Consider the following 18,469-nt stretch of genomic DNA (forward strand, 5'->3'; position numbering starts at 1 on the left):
GGAATAGAAAACTCTTTCTGGTGTATTGTAGTTAGACAGAGGGGCAGCATCAAAATATTTTGGTTAAGGTGAAAGGCTGAACTCACCTTGGGAAGGATCTGGATCAAACCAAACCTTTTAAAGGTCTGAATTGTCCATGCCCCATTTTTGGCCAGGACCTGTGCTACCTGGTTCTTCAACAGGAGGTCATCGAGATATTCCATAATAGGAATACTCTGAGAGCATAACAAGGCAAACACAGTGGCTAGAACCTTGAAGAATGCACAGGGTAAAGACCTGGAAGGCACTGGGGTACACTTGTGTATTTTGCAGTCATAATTTTCTGAATAATTACAGTGAAATTGAGCAAGGTTAAAGTGGTTGTAAAACCCTTACAAACCACTTTGACCTACAGGTAAGCCTAGATTAAGGCTTACCTGTAGGTCCAAGCAATATCTCCTAAACCTATATGGTTTAGGAGATATTTGCCCGAAAACGGCACCGCTGTCTACGGCGCATGCGCCGTAGACAGCGGCGCGCAGGCGCACTGAACGCGGCAGTTCCAAGAATGGAGCTGCCGCATTTGTCGACTCCCGTGCGCATGCGCGGGAGTGACGTCATCGCGGCTTCGCCGAATGACAGCGGCGGAGCTGCGAGACGCCACCAGCAAGATGGATGCGGCGGACTACAGGGGACATCGGCGACTTCGCTGGCTCCTGTGTCAGGTAAGTGACACATAATGGGCTACTATGCGATGCATAGTAGTCCATTATGCTTTACCTTTGCAGGGAAAAAAAGAGGAAGTAAACTCATCAGGGTTTACTTCCTCTTTAAACCCAATGAAGGGACCACGCCCAAAATATCCAAGGAAAACACAAAGGAATGCGATTCAAACAGGGAACAATGCTCCAAGTTGTTGGATTCTGAGGACACACTTCAGGCTGCCCTAGAACTGTTAATGGATCAAGAACTGAAAAACCCTAGTTCAGCAAGTCTGCTCTTTTTATGTTTGTGGTCCAATGTGTTGCACCAGGAACAACTTAGCAGAATATACCAGATAAAGACCTTGGTTACTCACGAAGAGGAGAAGTTTAAATGGCCATAGGTGATCAGGTCACTTTAGGAGGCAGCAAGTGCTAGCTGAAGTAGAACAGTGTGTCTCAGAAATAGAAATAATGTTGGGAAGATGCTACAATATATTGAAGACGGGAACAGAGCACACAGAGCACTCAGTCTAGCGATGAAACACTAGGTGTTTTCAGTCTCTCCATGAAGACCAACGGACAAAAGGGGGTAATAAAGGCGTCCAATGGTAATAGAATAGTAGCTCCTAATGCTTGGCACACACGGCCTATTCATAATGAGTCTTAAAAAACCGGATGATACCTAAGGCTGAGCCATGGCTCTGGACCTGGAAGGTGCTCTATGGCTAAGTAACACAGTACACAGAGGTGTGGTAAACGCAACAGCCAGAGCCCCACAATTTTCCAATTATTATTATTATTATTATTCAGGATTTATATAGCGCCAACAATTTACGCAGAGCTTTACAATATAAAAGGAGACAATACAGTTACAATACAATAAAATACACAAGGATTAGGGGGGCCCTGCTCAGAAGAGCTTACAATCTAATAGGGTGGGGCAGGTTGTACAAAACTGTGGGGAATGAGCTGATGGAAGTGGTAGGAGATTAGTTGGAGACATGATAGGCTTTCCTGAAGAGATGAGTTTTCAGGGATCGCCTGAAGGTAGCAAGAGTAGGGGATAGCCGGACCAGTGGAGGTAGCGAGTTCTAGAGGATGGGAGAGGCTCTGGAGAAATCCTGGAGACGAGCATGGGAGGAGAAGACGAGAGAGCTTGAGTGTAGGAGGTCTTGAGAAGAGTGGAGGGGACGATTTGGGTGATATTTGGAGACAAGATTGGTGATCTAGCTCTGGGCAGGGTTGTGAATGGCTTTGTATGTTGTGGTTAGTATTTTGAATTTAATTCGCTGGGTGATTGGGAGCCAGTGTAGGGATTGGGGAGAGGGTTGGCAGGCACTGAACCGTATCAAGATCTCAATCCAGTGGGTTCTTGATACGGCCTTCAAATGCTGAGGATATGCCAATCTGGATAACATCATAGGAAACCAGCTCAAGCAGTGTGTAGATGAAGTCTGAAACAAAACTGGCTAATAAAACAGTTAAACTTTTCTCAGAAGAGAAAAGACTTCGATCCTCCTAGGTCACTGGCAAAAAATTGAGGCTTTCTTCGGGCAGCAGCATAACCCAAATGGTTCTAATCCCTCTTTTAACAAAAAATAAACACCTGACACAAATGTCAGCATTAACTGATCTTTATCTCAGCAACATTCCATGCAATGTTTAAAGTACGGTCAGTGCCAAGTATAGTGTCATTTGGTTTTGACACTTGTGCCTACCCAAAAGATCTGTGTATCTCCAAAGCTACATTTACACCTATGAGGATTTGTGCAGTACGTTTAAAATCCTACTTGCTGCATCTTTAGTGTGTTTATTGCAGCTAAGTGTATCTTTCACAGCGCTAAATGATACAACAAGTAGAAAGTGTGTAAATAATGTCTAAACCAAACAACACGAGGACTCTGGATGCCTGTGTTCTCCCGGGAGGAGGGAACACTAGAAAACTGCCAAGGTTCTCCTGTTTCCAGAGAGAAGTACAGAGGAGTGTAGCCCTGGAGTGGGGCCTGGACTTCCCATATGTCCCTCCCCAGATTATGGACGTTGTGGAGATCTTCCGGGGAGAGAGGGAGGATGATCTAATCTGGGATTTCTTTCATGTCCCTGCTAGAAAGTGAGGTTTGGGCTTGTTTAAAAGACATTCAGGGTAAATGAGATCCATTTACAAAGACCAGGTACTTGTTGCTAGGACAGGTCAGCCCACGCAGGGCTACTTAATTTCCAGCCAGGAAGAAGGAGGGAACCGTAAGAGGTTACCTGATTCTCGCTTCTACGCTTGAGAGGACTGTGAGGAGTTACAGTATGCGTAGAGTGAGCCACATGGACTGCTGGGAAGTTGCAGCGTGTGTCCTTCTCCTCAAACTTTGCAGGAACAGACCAGCCTGCCGCACTGTGTGCTCAATGGAAGAACTTTCTCATCGCAAGAACATCTGGGTGAGGTTTGTTCCTACATTAACTCTTTTTAACCGCTTGCTGCCACGGCTCTTTAACCATGTGATTGGCTGTGTCCAATCACAGGTGGTCACATGTAAATACGGAGATGCTGGTAATCAGCTCTCATCGCTCTCATCGCCTCACACTGACAGAGTGTGTGACGAGGAGAGACGATCAGCGGTATCTTCTCCCAAGGGACATCAAGGGATTACAATAACATGGCACCAGTGCCAGCGATCAGTGGCCACTAGTGCTACCAATCAGTGCCCATTAGTGATGCCAGTCAGTGCTGGCTATCAATGGCCATCACTGCTGCCCCTCAATGTCCATCAGTGCCACCCATCAATGCCCATCAGTGCTGCCCATCAGTGCTGCCTATCAGTGCTCATCAGTGCCACATATCAGTGCCACCTATCAGTGCCAATAAGTGCGGCATATTAGTGCCTCCTCATCTGTGCCACCTAATCAGTGCTCATAAGTGCTGCCTCATCAGTGCCCATAAGTGCCACCTCATGAATGCCCATCAGTGCTACCTCATTAGCACACATCAGTGAAGGAGAAAATCACTTATTTAGAAAATGTACTTACAGAAACTAAGAAAAATCTTTTTATTTCCGTGGCCTAGAGCAGCAGCTCACAGACAGCATCATTTTACTGTCACCTCCCTCTTGCTTCTATAGGATTCTAGAAGAGGAGGAGGGGAAGTGGGGAGGAGCAGTCTGGAGTTTTATGGAGCCCTGAGGAGTTGTTGGGTGGAAGAACTGAGGATGGAGTACTAGGCTGTCAGAGCTTGGGCAGGAGCTCCCCAGTCGAGGTGGAGGGGGCGAGGGATGACCTTTGACCTGGGACTTGGGTGCAGGATGGATCCCTTTAAGAATGCATGGAAGATCTGAACAGGAGGCACAGAGATGAGTCAGAGAGGACAGTAGGACCTAGTACTGCTGGGCAAGTCCTCAGGAGGGAACTATTGGTTTGCAGCCAGGAGGGCTGGTGAATGACATGTGCTATCAGGAGGACTGGAGAGGCATGCCAGAGAGGACTGTGAGGAAACAGTCAGAGCTGGTTGTGGAGCCAGTGAGGATTGCAATGTCACAGGCAGTGGAGCCGGGCAGCTGCAGCCAGGAGGACTGCCATGGCCTGAAGAGGGCTTACTGGGAGCAGTAGTCCACCATATGACAGCAAGCACTAAAGACTTCCTATTCTATTTTTGCTACACTAAAAGGGACCCGCTGTCCCTGCGTGCAAAAGGCAGTTGCTGAGGCCTGATTGAGTCATTGAGCCTAACCATATGCTAGCTGTGCCTGGAGTACAGTGTTGTGAAGGAGAGAGAGAGAGAGAGAGTAACCATCTGCAAGCAAGAGATGTGCTGGAGGAGACTGGAATGGTCAAGTGTGCATAGTTGTCCCAACTGATTGATATACAATCAACCAATTGCTTGTTCTACTAGGCATCCCATATATTCCTATCCCTATCGAAGTTCAAATCCCTAAATAAAAAGACAAAACAACCACATTGACTGTTCCTTGTCTCAAAGGTGACTGGGAAGTGAATTCCAGGCTGGGCAGGGTGGCAGGTGGGCCACAACTTTCAGCAGCCCTTAAAGGGGTACCGCTACATTCAGATATGCCAGGACTCACATGCACCCCTTGAGTAACTTCAGACCAGGATTTAAGCAGAGTAAACAACTTTCCTGAACATTTGGCAGAATATGTTCAACAAAGTCCTTTCCCACACTAAGCCTATCTGTGTTTGCCCTGGGTTACCTGTACAGATGTAGCATCTTTGGAGAGGGGGGTCCAAACTTGAGATAGCTCGAGCAAAGGTGTTCATGTCCTTGTAAGTTTTCCGATGGATCGGCATTCCAACAAGCTTCTTAAGATATAGTTCTGAGTCTCCATGTGTGCATCCCGAGCTCGTTCTGGGTTTCCATGCTTGTTCTATATTCCTGTTGTTCTTGGTTAACTGTTTTAAGTCCCCCCTAAGATCCGGACCTCTTCCCTTTATATCAAACAGGAGGGAGGCTAAAAGGGGTAAACCCACAAACACACAAGAAAAGGAAGCAAAAGCATTAACCCCTTCCCTCCCAAGCTGGGTAGCCAGGTAGACTGACTAACCAAGAGTAGGCAACCTGCCTACAAATGTTTTAGGTCTTGCTGTGCACCCCTTCCCCTCTAAACAATTACCTACCTCTTGGATTGATCCAGTGCTGTGCCTGACTGCAGTCTTCTGTGCACTTTCCCTCTTCACACAGGGACTGACAGTTAGCAGCAGGAGCCATATTTTTTTCACATGAAACGTATAACATAAACACATTCAGCATGTCATTTGCATTTCAACTCACCCATGGGGGGAGTAGCGAGGGTTTGTCTCCCCACAATCTGTGCAGGTCCAAGTCCATCCAAAAAATGACTAAAGTGACTCTCTGCTCCTAATCGGGTCGTAGGAAATATAAATCTGTAATGGGTAACAATACAAAGTATGAGGTGTATAGGAGGGGAAACAAAATTTGCGCTGCTGTAAATATATTGTGGCTCATTTCTAAAAACTTCAGTAATTCAGTCAATTTCTAACTTTCGTATTTTGCCTTTCCTTTACCTATACTGTTTATATTAACTGTTATTTTTACTTTTAGCTTCATTACCTAGTGAGTTCCTGATCTGAAACAAATATGCAATAGATCTTCACCATTCATCCCTTAGCCAGGTAACAAAAACATATGTTTGAAAGTACCAGGGCCATTTTTAAGGCAGGGCAAAAGGGGCAGCTGCCCTGGGTCCTGTCATTGTTGTGGGGCCCAAAGCAGCTGCCTCATACTTGCCAACTATCCTGGTTTAAATTCCCTTGTCCCTTGAAGTTTTAGTCCTGTGCTATGTCCCAATATCTCAGTGTAAAGTGCTGCTACTAATGCTGCCCAGCTCTGCGCTATTGTTGTGTACAGATGACTCACCTGCAGACCCTGTGTTTACATGTCAATTACCGGCATTCATATGTAAATAGTGACAGCATTCATATGTAAATAGTGGCTGATTGATATGATTGATAGTTGATATATATCATGCCCCCCTGAGGTCAAATCCACAGTAATCTCTAGCAACCAATCAACAAGCAGAAATCATGTGCTGTAACCACTAGCAACTAATCAGTGAGCCGTAATGTGCGCTGTAACCTCTAGCAACCAGTCAGTGAGTGGTAATGATACACTGTAACCTCTGGCAACCAATCACAATAGCTGCCTGATCTGATTCAGTAAACTGATTTTGAGTCTAGCTGCTATTTATTGTATGTCTCAGAGCAGGTGGAGAGCAAAACGGCATGAGGGGGGCCCCAAGACAAGTTTTGCCCAGGGTCCAATCAATATTAAAGATGGCCCTGGAAAGTACAGCTTTAAGGAACAACATTTTACCAGTCAGGAAGTAAAGACAACTTTCCATTTGCAACAGAGATGCAAATCAAAATATGTTTCTGTAGCAGAGTAAGGGAAGGCTATAATCCCTGCCAATATTTTATTAAGCAGCCTTTAGACCATTTTTCCATTTACAAAAAAATGCATGAAAGGACCAATATACAGCCCTGAACACACAAAATACCATTTGTAAGCATGTATGTCACCAAAATACCTCTAAAAGATTGCATTTGCAAACAAATAGTCTGTCAACATTTTACTTCTGTTCCTTTACTTGTATAGCCACTGCAGATTTTTCCCTCACTTCCTGACTCGTGAAACTGTTGTCTGTGGTGCAGAACGTAAATGTAAATCTCATTATGGGAGCCCCAGATAGTACTAAAAACCAGGCAGGAACTCTAATCTCCACTATATCTAAAGCTAGAAAAAAAATGTTTGTTACTTGACATATACTTGTAGCGCTACCCCCATAGGCACCACTAGATAGGATGAGTCCTCTTTGCCTCAACCTTCTCAAGAACCTCGGCCTCTCTGACACACCACGTTGAGTGTACACACATACAATATCACAGGAATGTACACACATACAATATCACAGGAAATTGCTGAGAGAAATACTTAGTACCCAATAGTAGTGCTACTGTATATAAAAAAAACAGGCACCAAACCAGGTAGAAAGGGAAACTTAATATATTGTCACCCAATATGGTTGGTAACTAGGTAAGAATAAAATGAAATAACAATGGTAATAACATAATTTAGCATACGAAGTGATTAACAGTAAGGACTAGGCAAAAGATGACATTTGGTATCCAGATCAGCATAAACGGTAGCAAGACCCCCTCAAGTGCAGCAGTGAGCATGAGTAAAGTTTAAGCTACAGAATGCCGGAACTATATTGCCAGAGCATATTCATGGTGGCGATTCTAGTCCTAGGCTGACCGGGTATGCACCGTCCAAAAGAAAAGGAGGGTGGTAGTGGAGGGGGCAGGGGAACAAATGGGACTTGCAGAATAATTATTATGGGAGGGGCAGCCCTTTGAGATGTTCTTCTGACGGTTATCATTAGGGCCCTTTAAGAGTGTCTTTGCACTTAATGGCAGCCCCAGTTAACCTGCATTCAGTGTAGGTATGGCATAATCTTGGCACAGGTACAGTACTAGTTGTGGTTTAGATGCAGTAAAGGTTCTGTATAATGTGGTATAGGGTTGGTATAGGTGCAGTCTAGGTTTAGAATGAGTGTGGTATATACAATGCAGTATGAGTGCAGTAAAAACTGTGGAAAGTTGGTGCCCAGCTCTGAGTGGCTCAGTCCCTGCTAGCAGTATCAGCAATGGGTGAATGGCTTTTTCACCAGTCCCTGGAATGCTGCAGTGACCTCTTACTGTAGACAGGGGACCCTCAGTCTCTTCCCATAAGCCTCTGGTGATCAGCAGTGGGAAGAAGAGGGTGATTTGGACACTCCAGTCTCACTGCTGCAGTGGTGCAGGTGCTGTGATGTGGGTGGTGCTACGCTGCCCCCTGGTATCCTCCCTTCCAGTCTCAGAATCTGCTCTCTGTTGGTATGATCTCCCGATGCAAGGGAAAATATCCAGATGGAAGTGCTCTCTCTCTAACTCTCTCGGCACCAAGAAAAAAGCTTTCCTGGGCAGTTTAATAAAAATCATATCACATCAGTATCTCTGTAAAGGGAGAAAAGAATAAAGGTAATTGTTTCATTCTCCATATTGCTATTGCCTAGCAGGGGAATAGCAAATTGGTAAAAACTGTACTTATAGGGAGTTTGTCTGATGGGGAAGGGATATGCAAGTACAGATAATGCAACTGGGGTTAGAATTAGTAGGTTTCTCTGTGTCCATTGCAATTCTTATCATAAATATAAATCAATGTAATGGGGGTCCAAGGCTGCAAGCTTGTCTCAGACCCCATTCTGCTTTAATCTGCCTCAGTGGTAAGGAAGTAAAGAAAGAAATATGCCACTTACGTGCCATCAGAACTGTTGCTGTTAGTGCTGCCATCTGTAGATTCCCGACTCCCTTGTCTTGTCACCCGGTTTCTCATTTCCACAGCAATACCCGTCTCTGTGCTGCGTCGAATATTACTGCGCAGTTTCTTTGTTGTACCATCTGTGAATATCAAGAAAAATGAAGGTAGTAATAGCATTTATCTTACGAATCATATAGAGGAGCATACAGCATTATATACTGTAAATTCAAAGAATTGTTGACAACAATTTTTAGGCATCCTCATAGATAATAACAGTAACAGTTATTGGACATGTACAGAGCAACAGAGTGGTCAAATCAGTCCTACTGAACGCATCACTAGAAACAACCCTGAAAAGGATTGGCTTGTCCTCTGCAGTGGAATCCAGGTGGCCATCTTGGAGAAGCCAATGCCTATTCTGGGTGCTGAATTCATATGAGATCTGGGAACACATTTTGGCACAGACATAATATAAAAATATTGTATACTGTATTTCAGGGAGCTTTGCTTCGGAAGAGAGAGAGAAGGCAGCAGCTGACGTGTAAGTTAGAAATAAAAAAAGGTGAACACCCCTTCTGGCAAGTGGAGCTGTCCCTTTATGAATTGGGAATTGGATTCCCTCATGATTTTTTGGGACTATACCAGTCTGTGGTTACCCATGCTGCCAGGGACTTTATTCCTAATGCTAGGAAGCTTTTTGGGGACAGACAGGATAGAAATGTCACTCTTCAAGAGACCTACTGAGCACCTGTGTCAATGTGAGCACTTGAGCCCTAGAAGTTCTGAAAGGTATTTATTCTATTGAGCCTTTCCTTATCCACTATTATGGAAATGTTTTCTTAATAAAACAAGATTGACTAGTTAAAGTGGTTGTGAAGGCTCAAGGTGCATTCTACGTATGCAGCGCCCTCCAACCCCCCCCCCCTCCCCCCCATCTCGATCCAAAGATGTGCATGAGGCCTTCGGCTCTCCCAGGCCTCTCTGTGCTCATTAGCTGAGACAGCCAGTGTGCCAATGAGGAGAGAGCAGGGGTGGAGCTGAGCAGCACTCGGTGTGTAAATGGGTGTAAATGGGCACATGGCGCAGCAGCTCAGCTTAGGTGCCCAGATAGCAAGCTGCTAGTTATGCGGGCACTAGGCAGGAGGGAGGGGCCTGGAATGCCGTGGGGGACCCGAGAAGAGGAGGACCGGGGCTACTCCGTGTAAAACCATTGCACCGAGCAGGTAAGTATAACATGTTTTGTTATTTAAAAAATAACTAAAACAAAACCTTTACTATTACTTTAAAGTAAAACTGTTCGAATGCAATCTGAAACCCGACTGGACATTTTCTGTGAATGTAACGCGTAAATAAATGGGGGAGGAGCCACGCACGGATGATGTCACCCGCTGCCATTTTTTGCTAAAATTCAGCACAGTGTTGTGCTATGTGCTTGTATTCGTCCTGTTTCATGTGAGTAGTCCGTGTTGGACCCTAATAAGTTTTTAAATGATTGCACAGTGAGTACTTAGATCTTCTCTCTTTTTTATATATGGTTTGCCCCCATTGATTGATCGATCTGGAGGAGAAGTTCAAACAGACTTATTTCTGCTGCCTACCTGTTGTGTGGGACCTGCGTGCATGACTACCTGTTAGCTCAGGGGTCCATGCTCTGAGGTGAGCATAGAACATAGATTTGAGGTAGAGAGTCTGTCAACATTCATTTTGATATTGTTGATTATCACCGGTGGAGTCATCTTATCTTCTGGGACTTGTAGTTCACCAGTTGATTGGATTGGATTTTATTGCGCTGCACTTTTTATATTTTTTATTATTTTCTGTGATCTGCTCAGATGATGAGTGTGTGCATGCAAATAGAGAACATTCTGTGCACCAATGCTGAGTCTGCTTGTGCAGCTAGAACTTGAATATCTGTGTCAATCCCGTGCCATCTATGAAGTAATGTAAGCGATGAGCATAGTATTTATGGCCTAGTCTTCTAGAGGTTTTGAGGGACTGTATTGTGGAAGCCCCATGGCAAAGCGGGAGCAGCAATAAGTCTGTATTTGCATAGGGGTATAGTGGAAACCTGCCTGTTTTAGAAAATTTAGCTCACCTTCAGAGCCAGTACCTGTGTTAAAGTTTGTTAAGAAGTTGTGGAAGTGAGCCGTGAAACATGGACTTTGAGTCCTCGACCCCCTCCTGTGACTGAAACATTATGAAGGGTCCTTGTAAGTTTTGGGGCTTGGTTGAATCCACTATAAGGGGCAGTTATATATTAAGTAATTTACTAAAATACAAACATCTTTGTTGTTCTTGCACATGCATACATTTCTTTTTATCTACATTTTTTACATTACACGTTTGACTCTTATTTATAGTTATTGCTTTGATCGCTTCCAAAGCTTATATGAAATGTAAGTTTATGCTTGTATTCTATTTTCATGACAGTTCTAAAATATACCGCATTGTAAAACTCAATTGTATTTTAGTCTAAATCAGCTAAATACATTCTAGCTGCATCAAAACAAAAAGGTGTGCATTATCCTAAAATTCACTTAAAGCTGCAAAAGCAATTTTTCAAGTCATAATTAAACTGCTGCCAAATTGTAACAGAAAACGGCTTACTTTTTTAGATGAATTTATAGTACCGTGATGTCATAGTGGTCCCCTAAAAATGTCTCTGCTTTCGGGGGGGGGGGAGAAGGAGGACTTTGGGTCCAGCCACACCTCACCTCTGCATGGGAAAAGGGAACTACATGTCCCTTGATGCTAAAGCAAATGTAGGACATGTTAGGCGCATGTGCAGATGGAGGTGAGGATAGAACTGATGGCCGTGGGTGTGTGTTCAAGTGGAGGTAAGGGTGGATGGTGGTACAGTGAGTTAATCAGACCAGGAGTTTAGACTTCTAGGTCCTCCCACTACAGTGAGCTGGGTGTAATTATGGCAGTATTCACTGTCTAAACTGAAGCAGGAAAGTTACAAGACCGGTGGCCAAGGGAAGGAGAGTATAACAGCCACCGTTCAGAGCCCTTTACACTACAGCACTAAAGTAACAGTGGCTTTATCATTACCTATGTAGCTATCAATGAAATGAAGAAAATGTTATTTAAGGTATGAATGCATGGATGCATTAAGATTTCTGCTTGGAGCTCCGCTTTAAGAAAGCAGCCACATAGCGTGTCCCTTGCCAGTATGGGCAGACTGTTGCTTTCCGTGTGTTGATGCAGAGATCTCTCATTGTGGCATGGGACAGAAAATTCTACTCAAGCTTTGGTTCATTTAATATTTTTTTTGTTTTAATGATTGAAAATAAAGCCAAGAACACGTGACAGCATGAATCCAAATACAATTATGGATGTACTGCTACAACTTACTTCAACAGAATTATCTAGCTCTTATAGTTTCATAATCTGAACACGAGTCAGAAGATGTATCACAAAACAGAATATTGTTTTTGTTGTTGTGCACAGCAATAACATATAAAGGTACCGTAAATGGCTTCTGAATCACTAAGTGATTAACCATGAATACATAAACAGTTTGCACATTCTCATCATTTAGCATTACTTGAGATGTTTGTGAAGCATCGGGAAGGGGAGGATGGTACTTCCACCCTCTGAGATCTGCCAGAGAGTAGCCAGCTGTCTCACTGGATAGTTATCTTATTTCATAAACTGGGAAGATATTAGTGTAACTGGAATCCATTAGTGTTTAAGTGCTTATTTCAGACAAATCGGTGTTAGGTCTTTTCAGGGCACAGACTAGGGAATTATCCTTGCAGGGGTTCATGTCAATATGAAGCAGCATTTTAGCAGAAAATGTGAAGAGTGGTGCTAGGCGAATTAAAGGATAAGGTTGTATATTAATATTAAAATGTATTAAGAAACTATACAGAACAAATCCAGTTGCATGTGGATCAGCTACTCCTAGCCATATCAGCAGTATAATCCCTAAGCATAAGTATGTCTTTGCACTAAATATCCTTCAGTAAGTCATGCATATTCTCATTGCAAGATTAGCAAGCAAACATGTCATTATTAAAAGAAATATAGCTTAGAAACGAAGCTGCACAGAAACGTGGCCCAATCAATGGGGATGAATTAAAGTGGAAGTAAACCCTCCTATCGTTTTCAGCCAAGGAAGCTACCATCTTGGCCTCCCTTTAATCTTTAACTGCCATGAAGCTGCACATGTGATCAGTTATGACACCAGCCATTGGATGGTTTGACAGTTTGGTTGAGAGCACAACCAATGTGACAGTTAACATTTCCGGCATGCCATGTTTTTTCAAACTGTTAGATCAATGGGTTTACTTCCACTTTAACTATTATTCACAGTAGACTTGTGCCTAAAGGCAGCAGAGCAAAGAGATATGTTTTCATTATACTGTTATCAACCATACTTTTTCTATCATCAGTAGACATACAGTGCCCTTACAATATCCAAAGCCAAGTACAACTCAGTAAAACAAGAACCTAGTTTGTACTAAGTAGGTAATGCTAGAAGGACGCTTATTTTAGTGCCAAAGATCGTGTACCTATATACCCCAGTGTTTAGCTTTCATCCCTTCCAATAAAACAGTGTTATAAGGTTGTAGAAAAGCACACTGAAATGCCACCACTAAGGAGCATTGCTAAAAACTCGTGTTGTGCTATGCAATAGCCTCCTTAGCCAAAATGTGGTGCTGCTGGGCTGTAGTCAACCTGAGCTCTAACTGTAATAATTCTGTTTCAATTGTGTTTTGCCTATGCTGAAATTATTGTTTGCTTCTGCCTGCTGTTGGGGAGTGTTCCTAGAGATTATGTGAGAAGATACAATAATGCTTAGTTTTGATTGTTTATGTTTTCCTGGCCAACTAGTAGGAGATTTATTGCCAGTGATGCATGCTGGGTAAGGACATAAATGCATGGAGTGACCTTCTGGAAGCTCTGTTGCCTCCTGGGCTGCTGTCACGAGAGAAGACTGTGTATTTGAGGTCAATGCTTTAGGGCCTGTGGCACAGGGAGAGTCTTTGCCAAAACAGAGGTCTGGGTGTGAGTACTAGAAAGTCTGGACTACTTGGAGTGAAGCACCAGGGGGAAACTTGACTGCTGAAGGGTGTCCTTGAGAGTTGGGTAGAAGATACTGCCAGTAGACACTGCAGAGGGTTTTAGAGGTTCATCCAAGGGGTATGTGTGCTGTTCTAAAGCTGCCATACAGTTTGAAGAGTACAGAGAGCCCATACCAGCTTAAAGGCCCATCTTCTGTATTGACTGTATACAGAGACAGAAGTCTGCATTTCTTGTTACTGTAGGATATCCTGTGCCCTAGCCCTTCTCTCCTTGAGTTTATTTATATCCACTTCCACTCCCCTCATCAGTTTAATCCTCACAGTCCCTACCTTTTGTTTCACCAGCCCCTCCCTCTTAGATTGTATGCTTGCAGGAGCAAGGATACTCTAACCCTCTTGTTTTGAATTGTACTGTTGGTGTATTGTCTCCTTTTACATTGTAAAGTGTTGTACAAACTGTTGGCTCAATATAAATCCTTTATAATAATAATAATAATAATTGTACTTAAACTCTGTTAATGTTTCTAAAGTGACTGTTGCTCATTTTATTCCATCCCATTAAGACTCAATAATTCCTCCCTTAGGTGAAATGCTAGCCCCCTACACCAATGCTTAGAAGTAAGTGGGTGCTAAACCTATGCACCTGGCTTGAATACTGTAATAACATATTGTCTTTGTAGAAGTGGATAATTATACATGAATAATCATTTTTGGACAGTGCTGCAGATAGTAAGTATGGACTGCCAAACTGTTAGACAACATTGAGCATATTGACTGTGAATTCTGTCTGGAGTAAATAAATACCCAATCTGTACATACAACATATCTCAGAAATAGCCCAATTTAAACATATACCAGTAATTAGGATGGGCCATAACAAACTAAGCCTGTTTACTTTGTAACACATTAAAGATTTGTATTTCTCAAAGCACAGATATGCGAGTGAATTAAAGTACAACCCATAGCAAAAAGTAACTCTTGGAAAATGTTCATTCAATTGTTTGTGTAGAAAAAAACGAATCACAGACATGCCTCAAAACTATTTTCATTTAACATTCAAATCTTCTGGCTATAGTGAAACAGATGAAAAAAAGAAAGAAAACTGTATTCAGTTGCAACTGTTTTTACAAATCAAGCTGAGGGAAAAAAAATGGAATCACTAAATTCTGAGGAAAATATCATGGAATCACCACATACTTTGAAGTTCTAAAACAAAAATCTGCATCAGATTACATCCTGAAAAATTATGCCATCATCACCAAACATCCTTTCAAATGATGGAATAAGAAAAGTGTCTAAAAACTCAATATAAACATGTGCATTTATTGAAGATTTAATGACTGCCATCTCCCCCGTACCTTTACCTGACATGCACCCCCATATCATCATTGACTGTGGAAATTTGCATGTTTTCTTCAGGCAGCCGTCTTCATACATTTCATTGGAATGGCACCAAACAAAAGTTCCAGCATCATCACTCTGTCCAATACAGATTCGTAATTTATCACTGAATATCACTTTCATCCAGTCCTCCAGAATGCATGATTGCTTTTCTTTCGCCCACTGTAACTTTGTTTTTTTTCAGGTTAGGTGTTAATGGTTTTCGTTAGAACAAATCAAATGGGAAGGTTGTTAAAGGGAAGCATACTGGTTGACCAAGTATGATATCAATGCGTCAAGTTAGAAAACTTGAAGCGATATCCCTTAAAAACAGAAAATGCACAACAAAACAAATGAGGAGCAAATGGCAATAAACTGGACTCAATAACTGTGACCAAACTGTAAGACATCCGCTAAAGGAAATGGGATTTACATACAGAAAAGCCAAACATGGCTGTATTTCTGTATGTCAATTTATGGACTGTGGATGATGGGATGAAAGTGATATTCGTGATGAATTATGAATCTGCATTGGGCAGAGTGATGATGCTGGAACTTTTGTTTGGCGTCATTCCGATTAAATGTATAAAGATGACTGCCTGAAGAAAACATGCACATTTCTACATTCATTGATGATATGGGGTTGCATGTCAGGTAAAGGTACATGGGAGATGACAGTAAATAAATCTTCAATAAGTCTTCAAAGTTTATATTGAGATTTTGGACATTTTTCTTATTCTATCATTTGGTGATGATGGCATAATTTTTTCTGCTTGATTTTCAAAAACAGTTGCAATTGACTACAGTTTTCTTTCTTTCTTTTTTTAAGTGTTTCTTAAAGCCAGAAGGTTGGAATGAAAATAGTTTTGATGCATGTCTGTAATCATTTTTATTTTTTATTTTCTTACACAATTAAACAATTGAATGAATACTTCAAGTATGGTGATTCCATACGCTATTACCAACAATAACAGTAGGAGAGAAGTACAGTGTTGCGGCTTTTGCAGGAGAACATTAATGTGTTACATCATAGCATCCAGTAACCCATTCCATCCCAACACTACAGGTTGACTCTTAGTTTTCCAAAGCATTCCAATTTAAGAAAAATACAACTGCACAACCTGTAGGCGGCGTGCAGCATGGGACAGTGGCAATAACACACACAGTGTGAAGAAAAACTTGTATTGTAATAATGCAAAGACAGATTGCAATAAACCCGGTGGGACAGTAGCCCAGCTGGAAACACTTACAGTTCCAACAGCATGTAGCAAGCAGGATTTAGTCGAACTGACAGCACCTGTTGGAAGGAGTGCAATGTGACCTGGCTGTCTTTTGTCCAAGCAGGAAGGTTTCCAGAGAAGTTGTGAGCCCTACGCTTTTCCTCCTCCTCAGGAACCTCAGGAACCTTTCCCTGTCCTATCTGACAGGGGTACCTGTCCCTACGCTACCATCTCAGAAAATGAGTGCTAAGCTTGTAAGCCAATGCCTTAAAGAATAAGTTCACTTTTTGTAACATGTTATACCCTTATTCAGGGTTTAACATGTTAGAAACTGGTCCCTGCACCTCCTGCCCCCCCCCCCCCACCCCGAGTCCTTGTTTTGACAGTGAACTGGCATTCATTCACAGTGTGCTGTCGGCTTGTAGTCCTCAATGGGTAGGTAGTTCATTAAGCTTCCTGTCAGAGTGTAATTTCCTGCCCATATCAGATGTATGGGCAGACAGCTACACAGACAGTCTGCAGGACTGTGGCATTACACCCATGATGTGTTTATCGTGGGTGCTATGCTTTACAGTTCCCTAACAAAAAAAAGAATAAATGCATATTTTTTTACCTGCAAAAAATGTGCATTTATATTTTTTTGTAAACGTGAACTTATATTTAAATAGGCTTTGCCTGACTCAAGAAGGCTGCTAAAGTCACGTGGGGTGGCAGCATCCAAAAGGGTCGCTTCCCCAGTGACTCAGGAAACCATAGAGAGACCATGTTTCTCTTGACTTCCCCTCCAACTGTAGTGCTGCTGCGGAAGAGTGCCACCTGCAATGGAGAAAGTACTTGTTAAATAAACTAAACTGAACTCCAAAGTTATGAGAGGTTATTTACTAAAGGCAACTCCACTTTGCACTGCAAGTGCACTTGAAAGTGCACTTGAAGTGCACTTGGAAGTAAAGTCTCTGTAGATACGAGGGGGACATGCAAGGAAAATAAAAAACAGCATTTTAGCTTGCACATGATTGGATGATAAAATCAGCAGAGCTTTCACTCATTTCAGATCTACCCCTTAGTTTTGCAACGACTGCACTTCCTTTCAAGTGAACTTGCAGTGCAAAGTGGATTTGCCTTTCGTGAATAACTCCCATGGTGTCCCTTCATTCCTGGACTGGTATATTTTGTGGTGGACCTGCACTTTAAAAATGTTTAATTATAGAAGTATTGGTTTCTTTGTGAGATATTTGATTCAGGTAATAGAACTGTAAAGTTACATGAAAAAAAGTTTCCATAGGTTCAACTCTAATAAAAGGTGCACTGATGGCACCAATAGGTTTGAATTCATAACTGGATTGCATGACAATAATTGAACAATCCATGAAAACTCAAATTAAACAAATGCAAACATAAATACACCAATTCTGACCTTAAATTTTGTATCAGATTTGATCCATCAGGTCAACAACATTTACCATAAAGTACAGTAGTACTAATATTGGTAAAAATCAATTCAAGTTATATCCAATCAGGCAGAGTCCCAGCATTTTACAGTTGTTAGAAAGTTTGGCTCATCTGACAGAAATGCTTGCCTAAAATTCCCAATGTTATGCCAAGCTGTAGTGACGGGAGAAGATTGCCGTCCTTACCATGGGCTGCATCACTGGCCGCAATACATGTGTGGTAAAGTGTTTTTTTTTTTTTTAAGTAGAATGGCTAGACGTTTCGGGCAAAATGGCAAGCACGTTGAGTCTGCAGGTGTGTGAATCTCTACAGATCTGCACTTTAAACCTAACCCTAACTTGCATGACCCTCTTTTACGCTTTCAGAAGGTGGCACTTCTGGGTATGGAAGCATGTAACTCCCCTCCTTTTCTCCAATGTGACTGTGCAGATGCTTGGTGATTGGCTGTTCAGGCCCCCTCCACAGTCACATAGGGACAGAAAAGAGTCCTCAACCCTGTGAAAGCTTCAAGTTTTCAGAAAGAATTCTCTTCACTCTCAGCAGCATGTAAGTGTATGTATGAACAGCAGCAGCAGGTCCAAAAGGGGCGCCGCCCCCCTTATCTTAATGCACTGGCCCCTAATCGTCATGCGGGGTGCTGCACACATTGATTTCTATGAGGTTTTTTTTTGCAGCACATGATTAGAGCCTGAGGCTCTAATTGGCTTAAAAAAGCACTGCACCCTGAGACCACCAACTTCTGACATTAGCGAATCAACATTCGCTATTTTCTTCCTGCTTCTCATCCCGGCCAATCAGGACTGGAAGAGGGTCTTAAGACCTGATTGGCCAGGAGGAGAAGCCGGGGAAGCCTCCCTTGACCTGAATGGGGCAAGTGTGGACCTG

The 18,469-nt window shown here is 42.6% G+C and overlaps 1 protein-coding gene across 2 annotated transcripts in view; it reads right to left on the bottom strand.

Annotated features, from left to right (window-relative positions):
• RIMS3 (regulating synaptic membrane exocytosis 3) overlaps positions 1–18,469 on the bottom strand; it is a 234,914-nt gene that overhangs the window by 38,591 nt on the left and 177,854 nt on the right. For both annotated transcript variants that reach the window (XM_077481929.1, XM_077481928.1), the window contains exons 3-4: positions 8,501–8,642; positions 5,455–5,567 (exon numbers count right to left, since the gene is read on the bottom strand). In XM_077481929.1, coding sequence (XP_077338055.1) covers positions 5,455–5,567; positions 8,501–8,642 — 255 coding nt within the window. The remainder of the gene's footprint in view (positions 1–5,454; positions 5,568–8,500; positions 8,643–18,469) is intronic.

The sequence above is a fragment of the Lithobates pipiens genome, unplaced genomic scaffold (genome assembly GCF_037356315.1).
Source record: "Lithobates pipiens isolate NorthernLeopardFrog02 unplaced genomic scaffold, aLitPip1_a1.2 Scaffold_16, whole genome shotgun sequence".
In the NCBI taxonomy this organism is placed as follows: Eukaryota; Metazoa; Chordata; class Amphibia; order Anura; family Ranidae; genus Lithobates; species Lithobates pipiens.